Here is a 26,536-nt window from a genome sequence, read left to right as displayed (position 1 = left end):
CACAGCAGCCCGAGAGGTACGCATATCTTTCATATCGAGGAAATCAGTGTCCGGGGGCTGTTACCCTCTCAAATATTTTATTGGCATCTCCTGTCAGTGTTTACTAACTGTAGATCGATGGGCAGTGGTGGACCGAACCCCTAGATAACGTTATAGATCTGAAAATTCAGCTCACACAAAACTGGTTGGGGTATTCATTATTTTCCTTATATAACTATACTTAGGTATTCACATTCACAACACGTGCATCTTCATCGATTATAAATTCCTACAATAAGACCTTGTGCTATTATCAGTGGTTCTCAGACCACTTAGACTTTTCTATTGTTACATCCTATGCACCATATGTATCTTCAATGGTTCTCTTGCCACTACTTCCTATACACTTGTAGTCCCAGACTACGATGGGCGGTGGTGGATGGAAGCCCTAGATTGAACAACTAACACAGAACTGGAAAACTCGGCTCACATTCACTCCAAAGTCACACTGGAGCTAGTCCCCAGACTCAGTACGTTATAGCTACATTTCAATCTCTTATTATCCAATTTTCTATCAGCTTATTATCCAAATTTCAATCCATTTATTATCCACATTTCAATCAGCTTAATGTCATATTTTACAATCACACAACTTTCACATCCACATTCACTTAGTACTAGTCCCAAACACACTTAAAATCTCCATTATTACCCCATGTGCATCTTCAATGATTCTCTTGTCGTTACTTCCTATGCACCATATGTATCCTATATACAGTGCATTCGGAAAGTATTCAAACCCCTTGACTTTTTCCACATTGTTAGGTTACAGCCTTATTCTAAAATTGATTAAATAGGTTTTTCCCACATCAAGCTACACACAATACAAAACAGGTTTTTAGAAATGTTTGCTAATTTATAAAAAATACTAAACTGAAATATCACATTTACATAACTTTTCAGACCCTTGTCCCAAAGCCACTCCTGCATTGTATTGGCTTTGTGCGTAGGGTTGTTGCCCTGTTGGAAGGTGAACCTTTGCCACAGTCGGAGATCCTGAGCGCTCTGGAGCAGGGTTTCGATCTCTCTGTACTGCTCTGGTCATCTTTGCCTTGATCCTGGCTAGGGTGGCACATTTTGGGGAATATTCAGAGGTGGAAACATTCCTGTTGGGAATTAACAGAAATATATGGGAATTGACGGAAATATATGCACATTTACATTAACACCATTTAAGTGTAGCTGTTTTTTTGCATTGGATATATTTACCATATCATATGGAGACAAACATAATCTTTTTACCTTATGATAAGTAGACATAATTGCAAATTATTAAATCCTTCCAATAGAAATAAAAACAATTTAGATACGAATTGAACTTTAAGTGAGTTGACTCTTCACATGTGATGATTTCACAGAACAACAAAAGAAAGGGAATATTTAATGATCCCCAATGATCCATCGCATCTCCCAAAAACTTTTAACATAAAATTATAGTCTAGAAACTAAAGCTTTGGTTGTCTTCCTCTCAGGCTTTCATGTCTTCTGCCTAAACCTCCTCAATGTCCACCTCCTGAACTTCAGACTCTGAGGCCTCATCTTCACTGTCACTTTCCAACCTTGTTGAGGATGGCTCGTTGTCAGGCTCAAAAAGCCTCAAATTTGCCCGGATGGCCACCAATTTTTCAATTGGTCAGCCTGTTATGTGCTTTGGTGTGTGTGTTCCCAAACAAGGACCAGTTGCGCTCTGAGGCGGCTGATGTTGGTGGGATGTGGAGGATGATGGAGGCAACAGGGAAAAGAGCCTCAGATCCACAAAGTCCCTTCCACCAGGTGGCTGATGAAATACACTACCGTTCAAAAGTTTGGGGTTACCCAGAAATGCCCTTGTTTTTGAAAGAAAAGCACATTTTTTTGTCCGTTGAAATAACATCAAATTGATCAGAAATACAGTGTAGACATTGTTAATGTTGTAAATTACTATTGTAGCTGGAAATATCTACAGCAGCCATGTGTTCCAATGGCACATTGTGTTAGCTAATCCAAGTTTATAATTTTAAAAAGCTAATTGATCATTAGAAAACCCTTTTGCAATTATGTTAGCACAGCTGAAAACTGTTGTTCTGATTTAAAGAAGCAATAAAACTGGCCTTCTTTAGACTAGTTGATTATCTGGAGCATCAGTATTTATGGGTTTGATTACAGGCTCAAAATGGCCAGAAACAAATGACTTTCTGATGAAACTCATCAGTCTATTCTTGTTCTGAGAAATGAAGGCTATTCCATGTGATAAATTGCCAAGAAACTGAAGATCTCGTACAACGCTGTGTACTACTCCCTTCACAGAACAGTGCAAAGTGTCTCTACTCCCTTCACAGAACAGTGCAAACTGGCTCTAACCAGAATAGAAAGAGTGGGAGGCCCCGGTGCTGGCCTTCTAGGCAGAGTTCCTCTGTCCAGTGTCTGTGTTCTTTTGCCCATCTTTTATTTTTATTGGCCAGTCTGAGATATGGCTTTTTCTTTGCAACTCTGCCTAGAAGGCCAGCAACCCGGTGTCACCTCTTCATTGTTGACGTTGAGACTGGTGTTTTGCGGATACTTTTTAATGAAGCTGCCAGTTGAGGACTTGTCTGTTGGTATTTATTTTTAGGTGGGGGGTAGGATTCATTTAAGAGGTAGGGTTTAACTCTGAGACCATGAGAAACCAGATTCTCTGGTCTGATGAAACCAAGAGTCACATCTGGAGGAAACCTGGCACCATCCCTACGGTGAAGCATGTTGGTGGCAGCATCATGCCTTGGAGATGTTTTTCAGCAGCCGGGACTGGGAGACTATTCAGGATCGAGGGAAAGATGAACGGAGCACAGAGATCCTTGATGAAAACCTGTTCCAGACCGCTCAGGACCTCCGACTGAGGCGAAGGTTCACCTTCCAACAGGACAATGACCCTAAGCACACAGCCAAGACAACGCAGGAGTGGCTTCGGGACAAGTCTCTGAATATCCTTGAGTGGCCCAGCCAGAGCCCGGACTTGAAGCCGATCGAACATCTCTGGAGAGACCTGAAAATAACTGTGCAGGGATGCTCCCCATCTAACCTGACAGAGCTTGAGAGGATCTGCAGAGAAGAAACTCCCCAAGTATAGGTGCGCTAAGCTTGTAGCGTCATACCCAAGAAGACGCAAGGCTGTAATTGCTGCAAAAGGTGCTTCAACAAAGTACTGAGTAAAGGGTCTGAAAACTTATGTAAAACATTTGTTTATACATTTGCAAAAATGTCTAAACCTCTTTTTGCTTTGTCATTATGGGGTATTGTGTGGAGATTGAGGGGAAAAAACAATTGAATACATTTGAGAATAAAACTAACGTAACAAAATGTGGAAAAAGTCAAGGAATCTGGATACTTTCCAAATGCACTGTGTAGTGTACACACATACTAACGAACACGTCAATATAGTTTAGTCAGGTTTGTATGATGTTGACTTGACCTAATAGCTGACTCATATTTACCCACAACCTCATATTTACAGTGGGGCAAAAAAGTATTTAGTCAGCCACCAATTGTGCAAGTTCTCCCACTTAAAAATATGAGAGAGGCCTGCAATTTTCATCATAGGTACACTTCAACTATGACAGACAAAATGAGGGGGAGAAATCCAGAAAATCACGTATAGGATTTTTTATGAATTTATTTGCAAATTATGGTGGAAAATAAGTATTTAGTGCCCTACAAACAAGCAAGATTTCTGGCTCTCACAGACCTGTAACTTCTTCTTTAAGAGGCTCCTCTGTCCTCCACTCGTTATCTGTATTAATGGCACCTGTTTGAACTTGTTATCAGTATAAAATACACCTGTCCACAACCTCACAGTCACACTCCAAACTCCACTATGGCCAAGAACAAAGAGCTGTCAAAGGACACCAGAAACAAAATTGTAGACCTGCACCAGGCTGGGAAGACTGAATCTGCAATAGGTAAGCAGCTTGGTTTGAAGAAATCAACTGTGGGAGCAATTATTAGGAAATGGAAGACCTACAAGACCATTGATAATCTCCCTCGATCTGGGGCTCCACGCAAGATCTCACCCCGTGGGGTCAAAATGATCACAAGAACGGTGAGCAAAAATCCCAGAACCACACGGGTGAACCTAGTGAATGACCTGCAGAGAGCTGGGACCAAAGTAACAAAGCCTACCATCAGTAACACATCCTGCAGTGCCAGACGTGTCCCCCTGCTTAAGCCAGTACATGTCCAGGCCCGTCTGAAGTTTGCTAGAGAGCATTTGGATGATCCAGAAGAAGATCGGGAGAATGTCGTATGATCAGATGAAACCAAAATATAACTTTTTTGGTAAAAACTCAACACGTCGTGTTTGGAGGACAAAGAATGCTGAGTTGCATCCAAAGAACACCATACCTACTGTGAAGCATGAGGGTGGAAACATCATGCTTTGGGGCTGTTTTTCTGCAAAGGGACCAGGACGACTGATACGTGTAAAGAATGAATGGGGCCATATATCGTGAGATTTTGAGCGAAAACCTCCTTCCATCAGCAAGGGCATTGAAGATGAAACGTGGCTGGGTCTTTCAGCATGACAATAAACCCAAACACACCGCCCAGGCAACGAAGGAGTGGCTTCCTAAGAAGCATTTCAAGGTCCTGGAGTGGCCTAGCCAGTCTCCAGATCTCAACCCCATAGAAAATCTTTGGAGGGAGTTGAAAGTCCGTGTTGCCCAGCAACAGCCCCAAAACATCACTGCTCTAGAGGAGATCTACATGGAGGAATGGGCCAAAATACCAGCAACAGTGTGTGAAAACCTTGTGAAGACTTACAGAAAATGTTTGACCTCTGTCATTGCCAACAAAGGGTATATAACAAAAGTATTGAGAAACTTTTGTTATTGACCAAATACTTATTTTCCATCATAATTTGCAAATAAATTCATTCAAAATACTACAATGTGATTTTCTGGGTTTTTTTTTCTAATTTTGTCTGTCATAGTTGAAGTGTACCTATGATGAATATTACAGGCCTCATCTTTTTAAGTGGGAGAACTTGCACAATTGGTGGCTGACTAAATACTTTTTTGCACCACTGTATGTCCATCATGATGGGTTTAACAACAATGAAGTCATTCTGTAACTACAGTATAGGACTCAAATGTCGTTGGAATGGGTAAACACTCCATGTTGAAAGTATGTTTATTATCTGTGTGTGTACGTACCTGAGGGGAGTGTACGTCTGTGTAATCTGTATCACCCGTCTCTCCCAGGAGGAGGAGGGTCCAGAGGTGCTGCTGGTGAAGGAGGAGGGGTATGATGAGGGTCTATGGAACCCAGAGGGGACCATGGTCATAGAGGACAACAAGACTACACCTCCTCCTGAACCCACAGAGGAACCAGCTGAGCAGCACAGGACCACACACAGTCTCACTGAGGTGAGCCCACTGTGAACTACTGTCTGAATGGTATTAGTTTGGGCCGTATTCCACTAAGCCTCTCAGAGTAGGAGTGCTGAAGTAGGATCAGTTTTGTAATTTTAGATCACAAGACTATGTAGACAAGTGCGGGACCTGATCCTCGATCACCACTTCTACTCTGAGACTCTTTGTGTATAAGTGCACAGGTCTTGATATATTGTCTGGTAGTGTGAGACCATGCCTTTGAATTATCAAACCATTCATTAAAGAAGGTCAAGTAATCAAATCAACTAACACGTTTGCATAGTACTCACAGCAATCCCTCAATGCCCAATCAGAAGATGCTCCATAGAAGGGTGCTCATTTCAGATTTCTTGATCCAACATCCTCTCACTCTGTATATCTTACAGTCAGTAGACATGGAGGATGGGAAGCCTGATCTGCTGATTGTCAAAGAAGAGACAATCGAAGACGAACCAGAGAGTAATGATCTGCTGAGTGGACTAAAGCTGGGGGAGGAAGGTAAGTGAGAAATAATAGTCTACATACAGTAATAGATCTTCAATGGAAATAGTGATGCACCTGGCTATTATTTTTCCTTAATTTTCTTCATTCATATAATGAAATTTGTTTACATACAAAAAAACACAATGTATGAAAATGCTCAGGTAATTGACAATAAAAATCCATATGTAGAATGTTCTCTGGCATGTTTGTGAAGTCTATTTTGTAACCTCTTCCTGCAGGTGGTTGGCTGGAGGCTAACAGAGGAGACTGGGCAACCATCTTGGATTCCCAGACCCAGACCGGTGCAGCCAAAGGCCAAAGAGACAACATCACTGATCAGGCCAGGACCAGAGGCGATATAATGGAGGTCAGTGGATGGGACAGCATCCTCAACTCTCAGCGGGGGAACGTTAACCACAACCAGAAACTGACAGTCGAACACAAAACAACAACCAAACTTAGTCTCCATGACAACAGACTGGCTGAGACCAGGGCGAGGCGTAGATTTGGTCTGCAGGGTCGGGGAGGTGTCCGTATGCGGTTGGAGAGAACAGACACAGACTCTGCTGGCGATGCTCCGTCCTGTTCCTATAGTGGTGATTCAGAGAGACTGATGGCACCTCAGGTTAACCCCCTAACAGGTGCTGCCTTCAGCCTGCCTTCTATAGGATCTATCAACTGGAACATGGACCCTGCGACAACACAGACACTCCCTGGCATTCATCCTCCTCACACTCTCCTAATGTTAAACCAGACCTCAGACAATGCCAGTGACTCAACACTAAATGGCTACACAAGCCCATTGACAAATGACAGTAGTAGAGACGTAATCTGTAAATCTGGCAGCGCCAAAGAGAAGCGCTTCCCATGTTCATTCTGTGGGAAAGCCTTCAGTTTTCCCAAACAGGTGGAGATCCACCAGAGGACTCACACAGGGGAGAAACCATTCAACTGTACACAGTGTTATATGCGTTTCGCCCGGGCTGGCCACCTGAAGAGCCATCAGAGGGTCCACACAGGGGAGAAACCCTTCAGCTGCTCCCAGTGTGAGAAGAGGTTCTCCCACCAGCACCAGCTGAAAAGGCACCTGAAGGTCCACACGGGAGAGAGGCCGTTTGCCTGTACGCACTGCGAGAAGAGGTTCTCAGAGAGGAGCTACCTCAGGATACACCAGCAGAAAATGCACATGGTCCATGTATAGACATGTAATGTAGTACTCGTTCGTTTGTTTGTAGTTAATTCTGTTGGTTTTGGATCTAGTAGGGAACTGGATGAGGTGACCTGAGGAAAGAATGAGTATGATGAGGCAGAGTAGATGATATGGTGATCGTTGGTGTGATGGTGTCTGTAAAAATGCTTCACTGATGTAAAGTGATTGTTTGATGCTGGTGTTTTATAATGAGGAAATGATAGTATCTTAATTCATGTTTACTTGACATGAAGTAGTGAAGATGTGTCTAATGTTGAACCTTTTCCAAAGTATTCTATCAAAGCGATGCTACCAGATTTATATAAAAGGTAGTGTTACCATAGTGAAGTTATTCTACTTGTGATTGCTATTTTGTTTAAATTAAATTCTAAATTGACTCTGCTGACTGACTTGGTTATTTTGTATCATTTTTATATATATATTTTAGAATACTCTAATGGCTCCATATTGTTAGGTACTTCAGTTTTGAAGATGGGCTTGACTGTGGTTGAGATTTTATAATGTCATGTTTCTGTGTATACAGGAAAGAGTTTTTAAATTAAGTTTTCTGCTTTTCAGTACAATCTTTGTTTGCAGTCTGTAGTCAATGAAGACCTGCCGATCCGGTGTTACTGGCGACTGGGCCTATGAAGTGACTGGTCAGGATCATGGATCAGGAGCTGTCGCTCTTCCTTCCCGAGTCAGAACAAAGGCCCCAACCACGAGGGACAGAGACTCCACCACAACCACTACATAGAACACAACCAGTGGACAGGTGGATTGAACAACCTCAGTCCTGGTGGTCATCAGAGAGACAGAGGCTCCAGTCAGGGATCCAGTCTGCAGCCCAGACAGACCCTTCTCTTCACAGTCTCATCGCAGGGATGGAGCAGGACCTGGGGCTGATAGAGACCCTCCTGTTCCTATGATTCCAAACACCACAGTATCCATGATGAGAAGAGCAGGTCACCCTGGGCTTCAGCCTTCACAGAGTGTAGTGGGAGACTCCCTGGTGGAAGTCTATCAGGAAGTTTGTCTAATGCCTGGTGAATGGGTTTTTCCACCTGAGGGTGCTAGCTCCTGCTTCTACCTTCTCTGATGTCACTCGGTCACAACGTATTAGGACGGATGCGGACAAGCCGAACACCTGCCCCACCTGTACAGCGCGTCACTAATGCGAACTATGTGAAGGCACACCAGACCGTTCTCACCAAGGAGAGGCCCTTAAAGTTGCAAGCTGTGTTACAAGAGCTTCTCCTTCCGGAGTAACCTTACCAGACATAGGAGTGACGACAATGGGGAGAAATTGTAGATGTATGCACTTCTGGGAACAATTCTTTACCGGAAATATTATAGTTATCATGTGAAGTGTCTTGTCGTAAGAGGGTAATTAACCGCATACCCCTCATTAACCCTTTGTTAACTTGTCATTTGAAACAGCGACAGTAAGCCTAGACTAGAACAAGCACTTAAATATTTACCTTACTGAGTAGATGGAATAAAGTCATATTATTATATTTTATCACACTGTTCGTTCTTAACAAGTCTGCTCTGAACTTGAAAGATAGTGATCATGAATAGGAGATTTGATATGTAACGTAATAAGCAGTACCGTATTTCAAAAAACAAAGCGCACACCTTTTTCAGTTACCAGCCTTTGAGCTATGACGCCAACCAATAAGATCCTTTCTCTTCAGTGTAAACGGAAGTGAGCAGTTACCAAAAACAATTATCACCATAGCGTTGTTAGTATTGTTATTTAGACGTTTATTAACACCTTTGAACTCAAAATATGCTTAACTGCACAGCATTACATACTTACATCAGGTAGTGTTTATTTCGCGTTGGAGACAGGGCTTTGTTGCTAGATGTTCTAGGTAAGGCTAGCTAGCTGCTAACAATGGCTAACTGTATTGTTTTTCATACTCAAATAGCCTCCGTCTTGGAGGTGCTAGCGAATGCAGCCGTGGCAGAGATCTGTAAACTCGTAGATGACGACTATGCAGTATTTCGTTTGGAAATAACCCAAAGCCAGAAAGAAAACAGGACATTGCGGAGAAAACTACAGCTGCTGGAACTGAAGGTGGCACGGGAGCGCGCAGAGAGGACCATTCGTCCGAGTAGTGTCAAGATCCTCGACCGATACAGAGGAATGGCAAGAGGTACATTTTGCAGAAGGCCGAGGTTGCGCTGCCTATCGCCCCATTCCCCTCTGCGCATGTGTGACCTTAGATGTGTTAAACACATACTGTAGAATAGATGGTTAAAACGTCTTAGGGATAGCCCCCTTTCAATTTACGCCTAAATAACATACCCAAATCTAACTGCCTGTAGCTCAGGCCCTGAAGCAAGGGTATGCATATTCTTGGTACGATTTGAAAGGAAACACTTTGAAGTTTGAGGAAAATTTGAATTGAATGTAGGATAAAATAACACAATAGATCTGTTCTTTGAAATGCAACAGAAAGGGCCCTTTTCCAGCCATTACTCACTCTGGTTGTAATTCCGATGGTGCCATCAAGAGGGCAGCAGTGTATGTGTGGATAATTTGAAGCATGAGCGAACTACATGACATTTGGTGTGGTACATTTGGGCAAATCGTGAAGGAGACATTTGCATTCATATTACATTTTTCTGCAAGAATATCGTCAAATCTGTATACTTGGACTTTGATTGAGCTTTTCCAGTATTAGTAGCCATATTATAAGTTCAACATTTGCAAAACAACCAGTTTTCATAACTTCATAACTCTGAATATTTGTATAATTTTTGTCCAAAAGGAAAAGGCATGCTGTCGTACAAGGTTAGTAGATACATTTTACGACAGATACAAGGTTTACTCTCGTAAAGCCCAGCTCATTAGCTATCTAGCTAGCTTTGTTTGACCCCGATTGGTGCTTATTTGACAACGTTAGAGTTGTTCAAGTGAAGTCCGCCCGCGTCAGTAGCGTGCCATGAAGGAGTTGCTCTCTGACCAAATATGGTGTCCTATAGGATATACAACACCCCAAATGATATAATGAAGTCTCGTTACGTTCTAGGATCTCTAAGGAATACATACGAACATGATTAGACTGGTTGAAACAATGTTTCGGGTTAGATTTTCACAGATGAATTTTTTTGCTAATTGAATGAGTGGAAATACAAAATCGATCGTGCATGCTATATGGACCTTTTTAGGATATGAACAAGGATTTGATCTAACAAAACAACACTTCATGTTATCTCTGTGACCCTTTGGATAATAAATCTGAGCACAATTTCAGAATGTAAGTCCACATTTCACCTTCAGGGACGAATTTATCAAACCTATCGCGGCGAAAAAACTGTTTTGTTAGGAGCTTTCCTCAAACAATAGCATGGCATTTTTTTTGCAGTAATAGCTACTGTAAATTGGGCAGTGCAGTTATATTAACAATAATTTAAGCTTTCAGTCGATATAAGACATGGTGACACAAGGCGCTGCATGATTTACAACTGTCCAGTTGACGGAACTTGGGTGTTGGTCAGTTTTTTTAATAGTATGCAATAACTCCCCTGATTACTTGGTTGTCTCGCCCAAAGACGCTCATATTATAACCAGATTCTTGTTTTCTGCACTTCATATTATTTACCCAATGAAAACAATGTGATGCATGGAACATAATACATCAATCAATAAATAGTATATCAAGAAGTATTACCTTACATCCTTGCCAATTCTAGACATTATTAATTGTGTACAATATACCATTGTACAGTAGCTAACCTAACCACCTCTTTTCCCCCAAACACACTCTCAGGTGAAGGACATCTCACTGGAGGCCACAGGAGGGTTGTGAAGCCAGCCGGACACAATACATGGAGAGATGACCAACCAACCACTGTTGATGAGGAGAGTGGAACCTCAACCCAGCACGTTATCGTGATAGAGGTTAGTGTCATAGTATAACATCTAAATTACAGTTCCTTTGTTAATCAAATGTGGTCCATTTATTTCAGAAAGGCTGCCTTCAGCTATTCACTTGCTTACATGTATCTGCCATAGGGGAGCTTGTGAGACTTCTCTGACACAGTGTTTTTGCTGCAGTCATTTATCTGTGGCGCTGCGCCACGGCAAAGAAATATGGAACTTGAAAAGAATATGTCTGCCGAGGCAAACTTTTAAGATTCTAGAACAGTGCACATTTACTCTGCAAGCAACACGAGTAATGCATGACAGCCCCATAATATAATAGTTTCTCTTTACCAAGTTGACTTGTTGTTGTGTGTTCTATGCGAGAGAGATATTCCTCTGAAGGTGCATTCAAGTTATGAGTGCCTTAGGGAGGGAAACATGAATTCTGATAAGCAGTCAATGCATAACAATTCTTGCAATCACCGGGAAAACAGACGTTTTAATGGCCTTTGTTAAATATAGGGGATCCCAGTTTTCCATTCCTACTTTATTTATTTCTCAACTCCTTAGCAAACTGCACCATTTTAAACCCGTTGTTTTTAGCAGTGGCATGGTTAAGCACATTCCCACTCCAATTCCCTGTGAGTTTATCGGGGAGAGTGGGGGAAAATGTAACACGGGTCAATTGTATAGTAACTTGGGGTAAAACACAACCCTTCCTCAAATTTTTTTGGGGGAGTGACTTAAAAACCATTGTGATGAGACGGATAACATTTTTAGTTGAGCAAGAGTAGTGGCAACCAGGGAAAGTGTTGGGGGTGAAATGGTGACATGAAATGGTTTCTGGGGGGGGGGGGGGGGGGGGGGGGGGGGGTGGTGACTCCAAGTTACAATAACAGGGAGAGCTACATCATATTCGCTGTGTTTATTCAAGTTTTTGGGGATACAAAATTCAGCAATAGGATGCTAACTAGTTAAAAGATCATATTTGGGATCTAGCTAATGATTAGCCCAATAGGGTAAATGCAGATAGGCAACCCCGTGCTTCAGCCTATTTGTTTATAGCCACTATGCTCCATCAGTTGGGCTACAGGTGATAATGCTTATTACTAATAGCACATTTGATAACATGGACAATGCATAGGCTATATTTATGTTCAAATAAAAAAATGTGTCAACCCGAGAGTCGTCCTGTTATTTCGACCAATCAATTGGTTGAAATGTTGAAACTTGTTTTTCCATATATAGACAGACATGCATTTGAATAAAATTAACTACTGAGCTTGTCTAATACTTTAAGCACACTGTTTGATTAAATAATTAAGACACACAAATTACTTAAGAAAGAGCCCGATGATCACACTGTGCTAAAAAAAAATGACAGCGAGTGCCTGTGTGACTGACTGGCTTACGTTGTCTCGCTTTCCTCCCTATTGCAGTGAAAAGGTACCACAGCACAGGTATGTTTTTTTTGCAGTGTCCGTGCTGATGCTGCGAACTCATTTCAGGAATTTAGTTTCTTACTGAAAAGTTATTTTACCGAAATCCCTCATTTGTATAGGAAAACCATTCCCTCAACCCTTGCTCTCTTTACGTGAAACATGTAAGCATCGCATGCGACCAATATGGCCTGACCTATAGCCTATCATAATGACGTCAATAAATTGGTTATAACAAACTACGAACACAGCAACACGTGACAGCAAAATGGATGCGGAGGATGTGAAAAATAAACTTGAAATGGGTGAATGTTTACTGGTTTCTTAGGAGGTAAAGGGGAAGTCAGATCTGTGGAAGACATTTGACCTAGTTGTGGAAACGACTGGGGATCAAGAAAAATGAGGGTCTGGGAGCAAGCGTTGCGTAAATATTGTGTGCCAAACAGGTGTTGGTCGATTACATAAACATTCATTAATAAACATCACTAAATAACAACACTAAAGATTTATAAAGCCTTTATTACAGCAGACTAAAAACAGTTGCATGCATTCGTGAATTGCGGTTTATTTATTGTTTAGGCTAATTATTCAAAGCTCCCTTTGTTATTTAATTTCAAGCTAAAATGCTTGATTGCTTTTCAAAGCATTAATGTCTAATATGCTGTGTGATGGCATGAACAAAGGAATCATTGATTGATTCATATAGTAGGCTGTATATTGAAATAAATATATATATATATATATATAGTAAGTAAGTTATGGTATTATGACTAAACAGGACGCGCTCTTAAGCCTATAGCTCGATGGTGGTTATACAAGGCTATGCAAAGCCTACTAATGATAAAATCATTACGTATAATAATGATGATCATAATATTAAATGCAATAATAACAATTAGAAGATCAAGAAAATGTAGGGTATAGGAGCGAGAGCTGCATGCATATTATGTGACAAACAGGTGTTGTTAGATTACAATATTTTTTTTCTGCCTGTTTGGAACAGTATAAACAATACATTATAAGTAATACCAGTCTGTTATAACGAAAACATTTTTGGAAGCTTTTATTACAGCATAGCAAAGATTAAAAACAGCAGAATCTGTGAAATTGCTTTTATGCAACATTTTGCCGTTGCACGAGACTTTTGTGCCAAAGGAATCAGTAGGCTATTAAACAAACACTCAAACAGGCAACAGAAGCAAAATCTGTCTTATTTCTGTAGATATATGGATGATTTATAAAGCCAGGCACATTTAACAGCTATTGATTATAGACCTAATTAAATTGGGGTTTCCTCTCTCCTCAACTTTCTTAGACAATTAGGCTCAAGGCAAGGGATGTTTCCTTGTCTCTGCTGCTCCTGCCTCCGCAGCATGGGTTCTCAATCCCAATATGCTGGTCAACTTTGCTATTATGCACATAACAACATAGGGAAAGGCGCCAATTCTACAGCGCACTGAAGATTATGTCGACAGCGACCTTATCCAACACGGAGAGAGTGCATTTGTTATAAAATATTAGATTTTTTAGTCTTGCACCATTATTTTTTACATACAGTTGAAGTCGAAAGTGTACATACACTTAGGTTGGAGTCATTAAAACTTGTTTTTCAACCACTCCAGAAATGTCTTGTTAACGAACTATAGTTTTGGCAAGTCGGTTAGGACATCTACTTTGTGCATGACACAAGTAATTTTTCCAACAATTGTTTAAAGACAGATTATTTCACTTTTAATTCACTGAATCATAATTCCAGTGGGTCAGAAGTTTACATACACTAAGTTGACTGTGCCTTTAAAGAACTTGGAAAATTCCAGAAAATGATGTCATGGCTTTAGAAGCTTCTGATAGGCTAATTGACATTATTAGAGTCAATTGGAGGTGTACCTGTGGATGTATTTCAAGGCCTACCTTCAAGCTCAGTGCCTCTAGTTGACATGATGGGAAAATAAAAAGAAATCAGCCAAGACCTCAGAAAAAAATGTGTAGACCTCCACAATTCTGGTTTATCCTTGGGAGCAATTTTCGCCTGAAGGTACCACGTTCATCTGTACAAACAATAGTACGCAAGTATAAACACCATGGGACCACGTTGCCGTCATACTGCTCAGGAAGGAGACGCGTTCTGTCTCCTAGAGATTAATGTACTTTAGTGCGAAACGTGCAAATCAATTCCAGAACAACAGCAAAGGACCTTGTGAAGATGCTGGAGGAAACAGGTACAAAAGTATCTATATCCACAGTAAAACGAGTCCTATATCGACATAACCTGAAAGGTCACTAAGCAAGGAAGAAGCCACTGCTTCAAAACCGCCATAAAAAAGCCAGACTACGGTTTGCAACTGCACATGGGGACAAAGATCGTACTTTTTGGAGAAATGTCCTCTGGTCTGATGAAACAAAAATATAACTGTTTGGCCATAACGACCATCGTTATGTTTGGAGGAAAAAGGGGGAGGCTTGGAAGCCGAAGAACACCATCCCAACCGTGGAGCACGTGGGGGGTGGGGGGGTGGCAGCATCATGTTGTGGGGGTGCTTTGCTGCAGGAGGGACTGGTGCACTAAACAAAATTGATGGCATCATGAGGTAGGCAAATTATGTGGATATATTGAAGCAACATCTCAAGACATGAATCAGTCAGGAAGTTAAAGCTTGTTCGCAATTGGGTCTTCCAAATGGACATTGACCCCAAGCATACTTCCAAAGTTCTGGCAGAATGGCTTAAGGACAACAAAGTCAAGGTATTGGAGTGGCCATCACAAAGACCTGACCTCAATCCTATAGAAAATGTGTGGGCAGAACTGAAAAAGCGTGTGTGAGCAAGGAGGCCTACAAACCTGACTCGGTTACACCAGCTCTGTCAGGAATGGGCCAAAATTCACCCAACTTATTGTGGGAAGCTTGTGGAAGGCTACCCGAAATGTTTGACCCAAGTTAATACATTTAAAGGATTAAATGTCAGGAATTGTGAAAAACTGAGTTTAAATGTATTTGGCTAAGGTGCATGTAAACTTCCGACTCCAACTGTAATATAACCATATACAACTTCAGGATCACGTCTTAGAGTAATGGACTGTGCCATCCCCGTGGCCTCCGCAATGGATTAGTCCACTGAAACAGGTGCGAATCAGACAGGTGTCTTGTGCACCATGGAAAAAACCCTCTACATTTAGACTGCTCGACTAAAGAAATCTCGATCACCAACAGCCTATCCACCAAACAATCTAACAGTTGACTAAATGGGGTTAGCCCTAAAATCATTTTAACAAATCATTTTACGAATATGTTATTGGAGCAAATTTCTGGAGGTATAAATTATATTTTAGATGGTGTCAGCATCATTTTATTTTCCTTCATTTTGGATAAGAATTCAACCTTTTCCCCCCACTGCTACGACATTGTTATCAATTCTACTCATGTACCTTTAATAAACTCCTTCTTCTTGTCAGTCTGAAGATGCAGAAGTTGCAGGTCCTGGAGGATCGTCTCTGGTCAAGCAGGAGAGGACTGAAGGAGAGGATCCACTACACAGCAGAGACATCCAGGCTGGAGCAGCGGCACCTCCTGAATACACGGAGGACCTCACCGCCAAACCCCAGCCCAGGGCCCGACACAGCATTGCGGAGGTCAGTGGAAAGCCGAACGGCGTCCTCAAGACAGAGACGAACACAGAGAATTTAACTGTAACACAAAGGCTCTTACACACAGGATCTGACCTCAAGTCAGACCCAGAGAGACTGGGGTTGGGGAGACTGGGCTGTCCTCCTGCTCTTGCCTCAGAGTATTTACTTTACGGTGACTCGGGGACAGTTAATTCCCATCTGGACTCAGGTGACGAGTTTGAGACTGGCAATGATCCGTCTTGTTCTTACACTACAGAAATGAACCCTGCCAACATGCCCTTGGGTTTAGAGACACAGACTGATCTGTCTAGAGGGGACATGAAACGGTATAGTAGTAGTGTATACTCTGAAGGGTGCCTAGATAAGAAAGGGGAGGTTATAGTCGTAGATGAGGTGGCTGTGAAAGTAGAGGGTGACGCTCCTCCCACATGGAATGCAGATAGTCACCTAGGAGACGGATACTCACAGGGCAGAGATATCTTAGATTACAGGGAAAGCTTAGAGACAAATCTCAATGTCGACACCCACTCCCCTTTACACACGCTCAGTGGAGCAACATCTGGCGGTAGTAAAAAGAAATGTTTCCTCTGCATGTTCTGTAACAAAGGCTTTAGCAGCCCCCAGAAGGTGGAGATCCACCAGAGGGTCCACACAGGGGAGAAACCCTTCAGCTGTACCCAGTGTCACATGCGCTTCGCAGAGGCTGGCACACTGAAGAGGCACCAGAGGGTCCACACTGGGGAGAAACCGTTCGTCTGCCACGTGTGCCATGCTAGTTTCTCACACTCGTTCAACCTGAAGAGGCACCAGAGGGTCCACACAGGGGAGAATCTTACAGCTGCCCCCTGTGTGAGAAGTCCTCCCACCAGCTGAAGATGCACCTAAAGGTCCACATGGGAGAGAGGCCGTTCGCCTGTACGCACTGCGGGAAGAGGTTCTCAGAGAGGAGCTACCTCAGGATACACCAGCAAAAAAAACATTCTACTCTATAACATAGAAAGTAACCATTTGATTCCATTGCTTCTGATGTTTAGATCAAGCCCTGCGTTAAAGACAAAGATGGATTTTCCTTGTTCTGTACAGAAAAGATCCACAGATGCATTTGGATTAACGACAGTAACAGATTTGAATATATCTGAGTGGAATATTTTATCCAGACATTGTGTGATATATAAGCCTAAAAAGTCTGTTACATATTGTGTTTGTACTGTGTAGGATATATGATGTTCACAAATGCCTGTTTCATTACTTTCATTTAACTACTTAAATGTTTTCCAAGACACTTTTAATGAGTATATTAATGCAGTTTATTCATCAAGTCCATGCAGATTTTTAGTTGAGACATGATGTGTGTGTGGATTTCATATGGTGTCATTTAAAACGTGTTCATGTTTTAATAAACACAAAATGGGACTTATCGTTCCAACACTTTCATTGAGACTCTCTTTAGTATACATCACATCTGATCTCACCATATTCTGCATACATCCACCAGTGCTATACACTCACTAAATATACCTACACATAACCACACACTAACAAACACCTACTGTACACGTCAAAATAATTTAGTCCGGTTTGACTGATGACTTGACTTATCATAGCTGACATATTTTTACCCACAACATATTTGTCCACCATGAGGAGTTTAACAACAATGCCATTCTGTAACTTCAGTATAGGACTCAAACGTAGTGGAGATGGGTAAACACTCCATGTTAAAAGTGTGTTTATCTGTCTGTGCGTGTGTACGTACCTGAGGGAGTGTATGTATGTCTGTTAGTGATGCGCGGCTTGACTCACTGAGCAGTTCCCCTATGGTTATATCTGCAGGGAATGTTTAAGGGTCATGAAATATTGTGTGGTTGGTGGCGAGCGGATTGAATAAAGAGAAACGATAGCTTTCAAAAAAATCCATAAATGTTTAATTATTGTGTCATTTATATCTATAGGGTACATTTAGCCTAAAATAATGAAAGAAAAACCTTTTAGTGGCTTTAGTGCATAAGCCCAAGTTTTAGCCTACACGCCAAATTCACATAGAAATATGTTATCGAGCTGTCATTCTCATTTAAATCAAGTTTAAGAAGCCCGAGTCTGAGGTCCTGAGTGCTCTGGAGCAGGTTTTCATCAAGGATCACTCTGTACATTGCTCCGTTCATCTTTCCCTCGATCCTGACTAGTCTCCCAGTCCCTGCTGCTGAAAAACATCTCCACCGCATGATGTTGTAACCACCATGCTTCACAGTAGGGATGGTGCCAGGTTTCCTCTAGACTTGGCATTCAGGCCGAAGAGTTCAATCTTGGTTTCATCAGACCAGAGAATCTTGTTTCTCATGGTCAGAGTCCTTTAGGTGCCTTTTGGCAAACTCCAAGTGGGCTGTCATGTGCCTTTTACTGAGGAGTGGCTTCCGTCTGGCCACTCTACCATAAAGGCCTGATTGGTGGAGTGCTGCAGAGATGTCCTTCTGGAAGTTTCTCCACATAGGAACTCTAGAGCTCAGTCAGAGTGACTATTGGGTTCTTGGTCACCTCCCTGACCAAGGCTTTTCTCCCCCGATTGCTTAAACTAAGCAATCTGGCCAAACTTCTTCCATTTAAGAATGATGGCCACTGTGTTCTTGGGGACCTTCAATGCTACAGAAATGTTCCCCAGATCTGTGCCTCGTCACAATCCTGTCTCTGAGCATCTTAGATTCTTCGAAGTACAAAATTCAAAAGGCACTCGCACATCTGAGCCATCTTTTTTTGCAGGTGCATGGTAACAGTTGAACAAGATGAAGGAAACCGCACACTGCTCTTGATAGTATCACTGATCTTTAATAATCTCACGGCCTTCGTCAGAGCTTTTGTGAGTAAAAAAAAAAATTGGCACCCTTATGTAGACCTAGCCCCGCCCACATCCGTTCCACTCATGGAAAGGGGTTGGAGGGGAAGGAAAAACAAGTGCTACCAAATATAACAATATGCTTTTCATAAATATTTGAGTATGTAAATTAGATGTATTAAACACGTCTATAAAACCACAATGAGGACATAGCAAGTTTTCATTAATGGGTACGTCGTACGAAAAATGATGTCCCTATCTTAAATAAATAAATTCATGTTCAAATTCACAACGTACCATACATAGGCATTTAATCATTAAGTCCTTTAGGAAATAATGTCTGGAGGGTGAAAATCCCAAAACATTCTCTTTTACTCAGAGTATTATTGATATCACCACCCCTGTCTGATATCTTAACTTTTTCTATACCACAAAATCTAAAGGTAGAAATGTCATTAAAATGTACTGCGACTGGATAATCCGTCGTTTCTCCTGATTTGAACTTTTATGTTCACTAATCCTCTGTTTGAGAAAACGAGAGGTTTTACCGACATTGCAGAGCCCACATGGACATTTAATAATGTAAATAACATGGGTGGTGGAACACGTAATAATGTAATTTATTTGGAACCGTTTTCCTGTGTGGGTGGCAGAAATATTCACACTTCATCATATTGTTGCACTGTGCGCATCCTCTGTATTTATAGCTACCATTTGGAAGAGGGCGTAACAATTCTTCTTTATTTTGACTATTTTCTGATGACTTCACTATTATTCTACAATGTAGAAAATAGTAAATATAAAGAAAAACCCTAGAATGTGGTGTGTCCAAACTTTTGACTGGTACTTTATGTAAATAAGGTATCTGTTTTTAAACTATTTGTTAACGGTTTTTGCTTTGTCATTATGTGGTATTGTGTGTAGATTGCTAAGGATTTGTATGTATTTAATACCTTTTAGAACAAGGCTGTAACGTAACAAAATGTGGAACAAGTCAAGGGGTCTGAATACTTTCCGAATCCACTGTAAGTATTTCTTGCATTAAAATGACACAGCAAATGTAGGTAAAAAAAACGTATAATAATTTGACTTGGAAACAGGTTTGAATACAAATTTCTTTCAGCATCTTGAGAGAATGCGAATGCAGTTCGATACTGTTTGTAGAGGTGCTATCTTTTTCAGCATCATAAAAGCTGATAGTATTTCAATCACATAAAATATGCAACCAAGCCAAACTGAAATCTTATCAGAAACGTCTTGGGTCGTTGTCACAGCTTTCAATTTCCTTACAACCGGTCAAACTAATGTCATTTGGAAATTTTGCTGAGAAATTCATTCCCGTTTTTTATTTTTTTTATTGCATTTTCTCCCCGGTCCCTAAACGGCTTGTGAAAGAAACAGAGATGACAGAGAACTTCACCAATGTCAATTAGATTGAAGCATTGGTTCTATCGATTTGTGACATTCTGGTGAGCAAGGGTTTATTTAGTCTTCTACGGCAACATGTAATGACAGAAGAGAAGCCTCATGTACTGTATCTACACTGAAGAAAATATAAACGCAACAAATAAAGTGTTGGTCCCATGTTTCATGAGCTGGGATTAAAACTCCCAGAAAAGTTTCATAAGTACAAAAATATTATTTCTCATTTTGTTTACAAATTTGTTTGCATCCCTCTTAGTGATCATTTCTCATTTGCCAAGATAATCCATCCACCTGACAGAAGTGGCATATCAAGAAGCTGATTAAACAGCATGATCATTACACAGGTGCACCTTGTGCTGGGCACAATAAAAGGCCACTAAAATGTGCAGTTTAATCACACAACACAATGCCACAGAGGTCTCATGTTTTGAGGAAGCGTGCAATTTGCTGTTGCCAGATAATTTTATGTTAATTTCTCTACCATAAGCCACCTCCGTTGTTTTAGAGAATTTGGCAGTAAGTCCAACCAGCCTCTCAACCTCAGACCACCGGGGGGGGGGGGGGGGGGGCTCATTCTGATTGGCTACCATGTGGGTGGGCCTATGCCTTCCAAGGCCCTGTGCCCTTGCCGTCATGTGCAATCCATAGTTTAGGGCCCAATTTATTTCAGTTGACTGATTTCCTTATATGAACTGTAACTCAGCAAAATCTTTGAAATTGTTGCATTTTGCGTTTATATTTTTGTTAAGTATAATTACAGATAAGTTGACTAACAAGTAGCACACCACAATGTAGGAAATTATAAGCAAAATCAGGCAAAAAACAAAAACACCCCTTGTCAATTTTTTTTGTTGCCATCTCTGATTGTAGCCTATAGCGCATTTTCTATATTTACGTGTTATGGTTGGGTGCGGGGCCTCTGATTTTCACTTTATTACACATGGTCAGGAGGATGGGGTGGGTTGTTAGCAATTGCTTGCTGGTGCAGGTGAACAAACCCATACACCAATGTCTGTGTAATTTGTACCACCTCTCTCTTCCAGGAGGAGGGTCCGAAGGTGCTGCTGGGGAAGGAGGAGGGGTGTGAGGAGGGTCTGGGGAACCCTGAGTGGACCATGGTCATGGAGGACAACCAGACTTCACCTCCTCCTGAACCCACAGAGGAACCAGCTGAGCAGCACAGGACCACACACAGTCTCACTGAGGTGAGCCCACTGTGAGCTACTGTCTGCATGGTATTAGTTCAGGGCCTGTATCCACAAAGCCTCTCAGAGTAGGAGTGCTGATCTAGGATCCTTTTAGATCATAATGAATAAGATTATATGGCAAGATCCTAGATCAGCACTCCTACTCTGATTCTCTTTGTGGATACGGGCCTAGGTCTTCATACATGTTGTCTTAAGTGTGGGACCATGCCTTTGAGTTATCAAACCATTAAAGAGTGTCAAGTAATCAAATCAACTAACACATTTGCATAGTACTCATAGCAATCCCTCATTACCCAATCAGAAGATGCTCCATAGCAAGGTGCTCATCAGATTTCTTGATCCAACATCCTCTCACTCTGTATCTCTTACAGTCAGTAGACATGGAGGATGGGAAGCCTGATCTGTTGCTGGTCAAAGAGGAGACAATAGAAGACAGACCAGAGAGCATTGACCTGCTGAGTGGACTAAAGATGGGGGAGCAAGGTAAGGTAGAAATACATATAGCCTGCATACAGTAATATACAATATCGTCAATGAGAATAGATGAACCGCTTGGCTATTTTTGAAATCAATACAACTTATGTTTACATACATAAACACACATTATCACGTATGAACTGGACCAGGTAATTGACAACAAAAAAACTCCATATGTAGAGTTCTCTTCCATGTTTGTAAAGTCTATTTTATAACCTCTTCCTGCAGTTGGTTGGCTGGAGTGTAACAGAGGAGACTGGGCGGCCATCTTGGATTCCCAGACCCAGATGGGTGCAGCTATGGGCCCAGGGGACAACATCACCGAGCAGGGCTTGACCAGAGGCGACATAGTGGAGGTCAGTGGATGGGACAGCATCCTCAACTCTGGGCTGGGGAACAACACTGTTAACCACAACCAGAAGCACAAAACAACATATCCATGACAACAGACTGGCTGAGACCAGGGAAAGGCGTAGATTTGGTCTGCAGGGACTGGGAGGTATCCATATACGGCTGGAAAGAACAGACACAGACTCTGCAATCGATGCTCCATCCTGCTCCTATAGTTGTCATTCAGAGAGACTGACGGAGCCTCAGGTTAACCCCCTAACAGGTGCTGCCTTCAGCCTGCCTTCTATAGGATCTATCAACTGGAACATGGACCCTGTGACAACACAGAGAGGAGCTACCTCAGGATACACCAGCAGAAAATGATTAGTCTATGCTGATATGTAGTAATAATAATAAATGTATTTCATTATTTTAAATAGCGCTTTTCATACAGAATGTCAGTCTCTTTTAAAAAACGAACTAAAACAAGTTCAGGGAGCTGGCAGTTCATGGGAGAGGGTCTTCCACAGCTAGATGATGATGCAGTTCAGTAAAGGAGTAGCGTGATTGGAGGCAGCGTCGATGGTACAGCCAGGGAGGGAGACACATCCGTCAGACAAGCCTGGAGCTTTTCATCAAGCACCTCTGTCTCTACAGTTCACAGGTCCTCCTCCTCTGTGGGTAGGCTGGAACCTCCACCACCGAATGTGTAGCCTCCCATCTGGGTGATGCATCGGCAGCAATAAGTGCCTGGAGGCCACCACACCTGGGCAGTAATCAGCAACAGTCTCCTACGAGGCCAGCCTGTGTCATCCCCTCACACCACAGTCTACATCTTTCCATGTAGTACTAGTTAGTTAGTTTGTAGTTAATTCTGCTGGTTTTGGATGTAGTAGAGAACTGGATGAGGTGGACTGAGGAAAGAATGAGTATGATGAGACAGAGTAGATGATATGGTGATGGTTGGTGTGATGGTGTCTTACAATGCTTCACTGAGGAAGAGTGACAAAAGTTGACCCTTTAGGTTGATGCTTGTGTTTTATAGTGAGGTAAGGATAGTGCCTTAATTTATGTTTACTTGACATGAAATAGTGAAGCTGTGTGTGTAATGTAATGTTGAACCTTTTCCGAAGTCCTCAAAATTTCATTTTATCAATGCGAGGGATTTACAGAAAAATGTATATTACCATAGTGAGAAAAGTTATTATTCTTGTCTACTTGACTGTGCTGACAATCTTTTTAAATAATTGCAGGGACTGAGTTTCCTTTATCTCAGTCGAAACAAAACATTACATTTAATTCTTGAATCAACACAAATGGAAATGTTTGATAAACTCCAATCGCTACATATTGTTAGGTACTTGAATTACTGTTAGAGATGGGCTTGACTGTGGTTTTATAATATCATGTCATGTTTCTGTGTACAGCAAAGAGTTTCTCATATAAACCTTAATGCTTTTCTGTTCAATTTGTTATTACAGTCTGCAGTCCATGAGGACCTGCTGATATCCGGTGTTGCTGGCGGGAGAGACTGGACCTGTGAAAGGGCTGGTGTCAAACCCTGGGCCCGGATCTGGACCCTGGATCAGGAGCCTTCACTCTTCCATCCCAAGTCGGAACCAGGACCGAACCACGAGGGACAGAGACTCCACCACCACACAGAACACAACCAGTGGACAGGTGGACTGAACAACCTCAGTCCTGGTGGTCATCAGATAGACAGAGGCTCCAGTCTGCAGCCCAGGCCCTTCTCTTTACAGTCTCATTGCAGGGATGAAACAGGGCCTGGGGCTGATAGAGATAGACCCTCCTGTTCCTATGATACAAACACCACAGTATCCATAAAGAACAGAGCAGGTCACCCTGGTCTTCAGCCTTCACAGAGAGCGGTGGGAGACCCCCCTGGTGGGAGTCTAACAGGAAGTCTGTCTTCTCCTTCAGGGTCTCATCTAATGCCTGGTGAATGGGTCCATATAAGGCCTGGGTCAAGCCTTCCTCAGGTACCTCATGGTTACCCCACCAATACAGACAGGGTCAGGATGGGCGTTCACCACAAGATGTACTTAACCTATAACACAGGGCACCATCCAAACAACACCCAAACAATGGCTAGAGGTCAAGGAGGGAGCTCAAAGACTAACCACATGAGGGTGGTGGCTCCCGCTTCTACCTCCTCTGGTGTCATTGGGTCACAACGTGGGAGGCAGAGCATTAAGACAGACGCCGACAAGCCGTACGCCTGCCCCACGTGTGGGAAGTGCTTCTCTGAGGCAAACTATGTGAAGGAGCACCAGACCGTTCACACCAAGGAGAGACCCTTCAAGTGTAAACTATGTTACAAGAGCTTCTCCTTCCGGAGTAACCTTGTCAGACATAGGAGTGTCCACAATGGGAAGAAACCTTTCAGCTGTACTCAATGTCATATGCGCTTCTCCCACTCGTCCAACTTGAAGAGGCACCAGAGGGTCCACACAGGGGAGAAACTCTAAAGCTGCCCCCAGTGTGAGAACAGGTTCTCACACCAAAACCAGCTGAAGATGCACCTGAAGGACCACACTGGAGAAAGGCTGTTTGCCAGGAAGAGTTTCTCAGAAAGGAGCTACTTCGGGATACACCAGCAGAAAAACAATTCCACTCTATAACATAGAAGGTAACCATTCCCCTCGATAGCTTCTGAAGTTTAGATCAAACCCTGCATTAAAGACAAAGATTAATTTTCATCGTCAGCTGAAAAGATTATTCCTGGGTAAACTACTGCATCCAGACATTGTGTGATATATAAGCCGAAAAATACTATTACGTATTGATTTTTGTACTGTGTAGGCTATATTATGTTCACAAATGCCTATTTTACCAAGTTCATGCAGATTTTCTTTTGAGACATTACACTAACATTTTTGTCAATTAGAAGACTTAAAATTAGTGCATTCATCTTAAGAAAGCTGGGTAAGACAACCACAACATAGTTATAGGAGGTACATTTTTCCTCAAAGTACTTTGTGCCTTCAGAAAGTATTCACACCTCTTGACTTTTTTCCACATTTTGTTCTGTTACAGCCTACATTTTAAATGTATTAAAATGGATTCATTGTCAAAGTGGAAATGTGTTTTTCGCAATTGTCTTTTAAGTCAATGAGTATTCATGCCATCTATTATGGCAAGCCTAAGTAAGTTCAGGAGTTAAACTGTATTTAACAAATCACAAGTTTTATGGACTCATTCTGTGTTCAATAGTGATTAGCATGATTTTTCAATGACTACCTCATCTCTGTACCCCACACATATCAATTACATGTAAGGTCCTTCAGTTGAGCTGTGAATTTCAAACACAGATTCACACACAAACACCAGGGAGATGTTCCAATGCCTCACAATGAAGGCCACCTGTTGGTAGATGGATTTTTAAAAAGCAGCCATTGAATATCCGTTTGAGCATGGTTAATTTATTAATTACATTTTGGATGGTTTATCAGTACACCCAGTCACTACAAAGATACAGGCGTCCTTCCTAACTCAGTTGCCGGAGAAGAAGGAAACCGCTCAGGGATTTCACCATGAGGCCAATGGTAACTTGAAAACAGTTACAAAGTGTAATGGTTGTGATAGGAGAACCGAAGATGGATCAACACCACTGTAGTTACTCCACAATACCAACCTAATTAACAAAGTGAAAGAAGGAAGCCTGTACAGAATAAAACTATTCCGAAACATGCATCCTGTTTGCAAATGTGGCAAAGCAATTCACATGTTGTGTTGGGGGCAAATCCAATAAAACACCTTACTGAGTACCACTCCATATTTCAAGCATAATGGTTGCTGAATCATGTTATGAGTATGCTTGGAATCGTTAAGGACTGGGGAGTTTTTCAGGATAAAAAAAAAGAATGGAGCTAAGCACAGGAAAAACCCTAGTTCAGTCTGCTTTCCACCAGACACAGAGATTAATTCACATTTCAGCAGGACAATAACCCAAAACACGAGGCCAAATCTACACTGAAGTTGATTACCAAGAAGACAGTGAATGTTCCTGAGTGGTCGAGTTACAGTTTTGACTTAAACTTAAACTACTTGAAAATCAGGCAAGACCTGAAAATAGTTGTCTAGAAATTATCAACAACCAATCTGACAGAGCTTGAAGAATTCTGAAAAGAATAATGGTCAAATGTTGCACAAGCCAGGTGTGCAAAGCTCTTAGAGATGTACTCAGAAAGACTCACAGCTGTAATCACTACC

General features: G+C 41.8%; 2 protein-coding genes across 2 annotated transcripts in view; both read left to right on the top strand.

The window, feature by feature from the left end:
* LOC110498509 (uncharacterized) overlaps positions 1 to 7,497 on the top strand; it is a 53,925-nt gene extending 46,428 nt beyond the window's left edge. The window contains exons 7-9 of the mRNA XM_090209682.1: positions 5,256 to 5,417; positions 5,810 to 5,921; positions 6,146 to 7,497. Of these exons, the coding sequence (XP_090065808.1) occupies positions 5,256 to 5,417; positions 5,810 to 5,921; positions 6,146 to 7,107 (1,236 nt within the window). The 3' untranslated portion in view covers positions 7,108 to 7,497. The remainder of the gene's footprint in view (positions 1 to 5,255; positions 5,418 to 5,809; positions 5,922 to 6,145) is intronic.
* A 1,270-nt stretch (positions 7,498 to 8,767) lies between these two features.
* LOC110497415 (uncharacterized) lies at positions 8,768 to 25,406 on the top strand. Its single transcript, XM_090210488.1, has 7 exons — positions 8,768 to 9,257; positions 10,878 to 11,008; positions 15,863 to 16,039; positions 21,332 to 21,493; positions 21,868 to 21,979; positions 22,202 to 22,329; positions 23,785 to 25,406. The coding sequence occupies exons 1-7, from the start codon at positions 8,996 to 8,998 to the stop codon at positions 24,790 to 24,792; spliced, it is 1,980 nt and encodes a 659-aa protein (XP_090066614.1). The 5' UTR covers positions 8,768 to 8,995; the 3' UTR covers positions 24,793 to 25,406.
* The last annotated feature ends 1,130 nt before the right edge of the window (positions 25,407 to 26,536 follow it).

This window comes from Oncorhynchus mykiss, chromosome 19 (assembly GCF_057628025.1).
Source record: "Oncorhynchus mykiss isolate SJ-2025 chromosome 19, ASM5762802v1, whole genome shotgun sequence".
Taxonomy (NCBI): domain Eukaryota; kingdom Metazoa; phylum Chordata; class Actinopteri; order Salmoniformes; family Salmonidae; genus Oncorhynchus; species Oncorhynchus mykiss.
Note: the sequence above shows the minus strand (reverse complement) of the source record. Positions and strands in the feature narration are given on the sequence as shown.